Here is a 4573-nt window from a genome sequence, read left to right on the forward strand (position 1 = left end):
AAATATTAAAATCCTGCTAGTTGTGTTTGGGCATGCTCTATAAGTGTGTTGTGAATACGCAAACAATTTTGACCATTTCAGCCTTTCATCCACACGTAAACATTTTAGGAGCTCCAGACCAGTGTTATTACAAAACAGGTTTCAGAGTAAAAAAAAAAATCTTGAAAGGTATAAAATGTATGGCATGCCTAGGGCTTAAAGAGCTTTATGTGTTTTCTTCACTATCATTGTATGTTTTGYTTGTCTTCACAGGTACATGGCCATTATCCACCCCCTGCAGCAGCGCATGTCATCCACAGAGACCAAAGTGGTGGTGGGTGTCATTTGGGTTTTGGCTCTGCTTCTTGCTTTTCCTCAGTACTACTACTCTACCACGGACCAGCTCCCTGGCAGGGTGGTGTGCTACATCGAGTGGCCTGAATACACCGTGTTCGACTTCAAAAAGATGTGAGTGTCACTATAAAGCAGCCATTTAAACAGCTAACAAGCATGAATTACTTTTGAATTCACAGTCGATTCAAGACAAGTCTGCATGGGTTCCAGGGAAGCAAATGTAAAGCTATTGTGCTTTGTGGTGATAATCTAAGGGTATCTGGCAGCTATGTTGTGTTCCTCCTACTGTACAAAAGAAAAATGCACAGAGCTGAACTGAAGAAAATGTGTTCAAAAATTCTAATTGGGAATGTTACTTGTACAGCTATTTAGAGGCTTCTTAAGATTTTGTGAACAGTTAAGCAAATRTTCCACAGTGCCAAAGTACACATAAATTCAGGAAAACACACATTTGTGAAAAGAAAAACCCAAAACAGTTCTTGTTTCATATATTTTAAATTACAGTATTCCAATCAGTTTAATGCAGTCTATTCAATAAGAATATTTGTTTTTAAGTCAGGCCTGAGAAATGCAAAACTAACCTTGCTTGACCTTTTCATGCTCATTTTAACTCATTAATAGATGTTCACAGCAATCTCTCTCTAAGATACCAAGCTGAATGAAAAATATTATTCTGKCAGCTTTCAGGCAAATCTGATTTATTGGAGAAGGCTAGGATAAATTGACTGTGTATGGCCTATTTCAGCTGATTATTATGCCACAGCAGATTGATGTTTTGCATTTTTATTGTAATCATATATTCCAACTTTCTGTGAAAGCAAGTTATCTTCGATTTAACCTCAATTTAAAAAGAATAAAAGGAGTCAATTTGTTTATCTTTTAAAAGAGCCAAACACAGACCTTATTTTTCATACTTGCTGCTTTGAATTACACCAATTTAGAAAGTACCCAAGGGCTGCTAAGAATACAAATGCATAATCTTCACTGACTAAATGGTGCTCAGTGCACTTCTGAAGCTTTTGTTGTGTTTTTCCAGTTCAGACTATCGCAGGACCAGAATCTGATTTTTCTGGTGTATTCAGTCTCATTTCCTTCTTTAGGAAAGGCAGTAAAGTAAGGTTGTTTTTGTTAGATACTGGTCATTTTTCCTGAGCCAGAGCTTCTTTTATGATGCCAAAAGCCAGTTGGTGTATATAAATAAATCATTTGAGTCTACCATTTCTATCTCATATGATCACGTGTTTTATACAAAGTCACTTCAAAGAAATATGGACACCAATGGGTTAAGCATGTCTGGTTAAAAATTAGTATAGCCCACTTTAAGGAGTCTATCAGATCTTGAGAAATGTCAATGGTAGCAGCCAAGAGGAACAGAGACTYGGGAGACTGAAATAAAAGGTAAGTGGTCTTCATTTACAGTATAAACTAGTGTGTCCAGATCTGTAGGAGGGAAGAAGATGGTCAGTTGAGGGCTGAATGGATTAGTCAGCAGAGTGGTAAGAATAACCTTTCAGGTCTCAGGAGGGATTTTGAATATTAACCAGGCAGAGAGCATTTAAAAAGGGGTGGAGATGACTAGAAGGTGAGGGATGGTGGCAAGTATGGAGTTTGGCAACAGAGGGGCAGAGCAGCAAGTTGGAACAGACAGGTTACTTTCAGTGTGCCCCAGGGCAGACGTGGCTACAAGGTAGCTTACCATTATCAGTGTGAATGTGTGTGTGAACGAGTGAATGAATGTAGTGTAAAGCACTTTGGGGTCTGATGGGGTTTGATAAAGCGCTGTATAAGTTCAGTCCATTTACCATTTACTTTTGCCAGGAAGTGTTTTTTTTTTTTCAATAAAGACAATTCAGATCTCCCATAGACAACAAGGATGACTGGAAGACAAAAGAAACACAGCATAAGTATAACTTTGGAAACTTTGGAAGAATAGCTAAGTAGCTTGAAGCTGTCATTAGGGGGTTATGTTCCAGCGTTGATCTGGTGAATGGAGGAGCCTTATAAAGCACCAAGGGTCATTAAGGAGATCAGTGCCAGCTGAGTCCAATCTGCTGCAGGGCAACCAGGAAGCTGCAGGTAAACTGCAGTATGCCACAGAGTCCACCCATCAATCTATTTTTTTATCTTGTTTTTTCTCGCGGGATCACAGGGAAGCTAGTGCCTATCTTCACTAATAACTGAGCCAGAGGCTCAAACATGCAGGATGCAGGAAGATTTTCTTTTCCTAAACTTGAGTCTAAACTGGAGACTAAAATCCCAATACTAGATGTTTCCTATACTAAAAACCAAATTGTAACATGTTTGATTAACTTAAGTATTGGATGTATAAATGTTTAAATTCTCACAAAGCTGTTGTTTTTTTATCTTAACTGGGTGTTAACCCTCACCACCTACCTTTTATAAGTCAAACCATGATAGTATAATGTAGCTCAAAAAGCAGAAATAAACTAGAGGCACTTGGAAAACACACACCTCTGCCAAGATCCTAGGGTCACTCACACAGGTGATCCAGATCACCACCAGAATTTAATAATGTATTCATTGTGACGTCAATATTTCTTGAAAATTTATGAATATCTATTTATACTTTTTGAATTATGCGCACAGACAAAAAGACAAACCAATGCTAATCTAAGGTTTTTCTTCCAGACTGAGCTTTAAAGACATTTCACAGAGACTGATTCTAAGCTGGGTTGCATATTGTTTTGATTTCAAACAGTCATTATATCAATATTTATTAAATTGATATAAAATTTAAAACATACTAAATGACACTGACTGCATTTGATAGGTGAGAAAAAAGCATGAAGAACTTTCATAAACACTATGTGACCTTGTTCAATCTGCCAAGTTGGGGCTGAGAAGTCACCTCTCTTCCAAATATCATGTTTCCTCAGGCTGCAAAAATAGAACCAGAGCACTTTTATATCATCCCAGGAAGTTAGAAATTTCAAGAATCATTTTCAAAATAAATTCATAAATTCCTTTAAAACATGAAACACCACAAGATTTCTTGCCAGCACATTATATTGATTTAATTTCTCCTCGCCACTAAAACTACAATCCACTCACACTTTGATAATGTTTTTATTATATTGCCTAACAACAAGGGTTTTCAAACTGTTGGGTGCACCTCTCCTAGGAGCCGGCAGAGGTCTTGAAGAAAGGCATGAGGTGAAACAGAAAGTAAGAAATTTACATTCTCACTGCAGGTCTTGGATGTTTCTTCTCAGAATTTTTTGTATGTGTGTGGCAWATCACATTATTATTAAAATGTGACTTCAGTATGAAATGTTAGCAGTTCAGAGGTGACACATTGTGCTCAGAAAAAGAAGCAATGTCACACAGCTAGGGTTGCCAACTGTTCCGTATTAGCCATGATTTCCCCTATTTTCAGCCAAATTGAAGTGTCCCATATGGAATGCTTGCTTTCCTGTATTCTGAGCACAGCCTGCAGTCAGAACTGTCATGTTACTGCAGGCAGGTGGAGGGGGACCCCAAGAGACAATASTGTAGTGGCCAAATGAAAAGACAACACTGATGGCATTGAAATGACTGTCGTACTCACTCGCCCCACTTAAGAGGCCCTGTGACTGCTGTAACAGCTTTATTAGCTTGTTTACTGAGCACAAGCTACTTGTTAGCATGATGATTCCGAAGTAGTTGTGTAGCTAGAGCTGGTTAAATAATTATCTGATATCAGGGCCAGATTAACACTTCACTGTACCCTGGGCAACACTATTCAAGGGCCCCATCATCACGACCCCAGGATTACCAGTCTGGCAAAATACAGAGTAAATTATTGCAATATATACTAAATATACTCAATACTTCAACTTCTAAGGGTATTTTGATGTTCAAATGCTCATAGAACTACAAATACACTGCTAYGTCCTCTTGTCAAGGACACTCCTTTACATGATGATATAAAAACGAATACATCAGTATAATCTGGTAAACATGACCCACTACATTGAGATCGCAGGAAGTGTCCTTTACACAAAAGCAAAGCTTGACATTACACAACCCTATCAGTCACCTGACCTCATGTGGACTGACCAATGAGGAGAAGATCTCAACTCACCTTCACAGTGACAGGCAGCCTCTCTGTGCAGCACAAGAGCTCCAACAGACAGTTTAACAAAAGCAGGAGAAAACCAGATATTTTGCACCGCAGTGAAGTTAGTTTCAAGTTGGATTTTCGATATTCGAGCTCCGTGAATCAAGGGTTGTCTTCCTC

General features: G+C 38.5%; 1 protein-coding gene across 1 annotated transcript in view; it reads left to right on the plus strand.

Moving 5' to 3' along the window:
- Positions 1 to 255: 255 nt before the first annotated feature.
- tacr1a (tachykinin receptor 1a) overlaps positions 256 to 4573 on the plus strand; it is a 53493-nt gene continuing 49175 nt past the window's right edge. Inside the window, exon 1 of the mRNA XM_014014719.1 lies at positions 256 to 447. Within this exon, the coding sequence (XP_013870173.1) occupies positions 257 to 447 (191 nt within the window). The 5' untranslated portion in view covers position 256. The remainder of the gene's footprint in view (positions 448 to 4573) is intronic.

Source organism: Austrofundulus limnaeus, unplaced genomic scaffold, assembly GCF_001266775.1.
Source record: "Austrofundulus limnaeus strain Quisiro unplaced genomic scaffold, Austrofundulus_limnaeus-1.0 Scaffold118, whole genome shotgun sequence".
In the NCBI taxonomy this organism is placed as follows: Eukaryota; Metazoa; Chordata; class Actinopteri; order Cyprinodontiformes; family Rivulidae; genus Austrofundulus; species Austrofundulus limnaeus.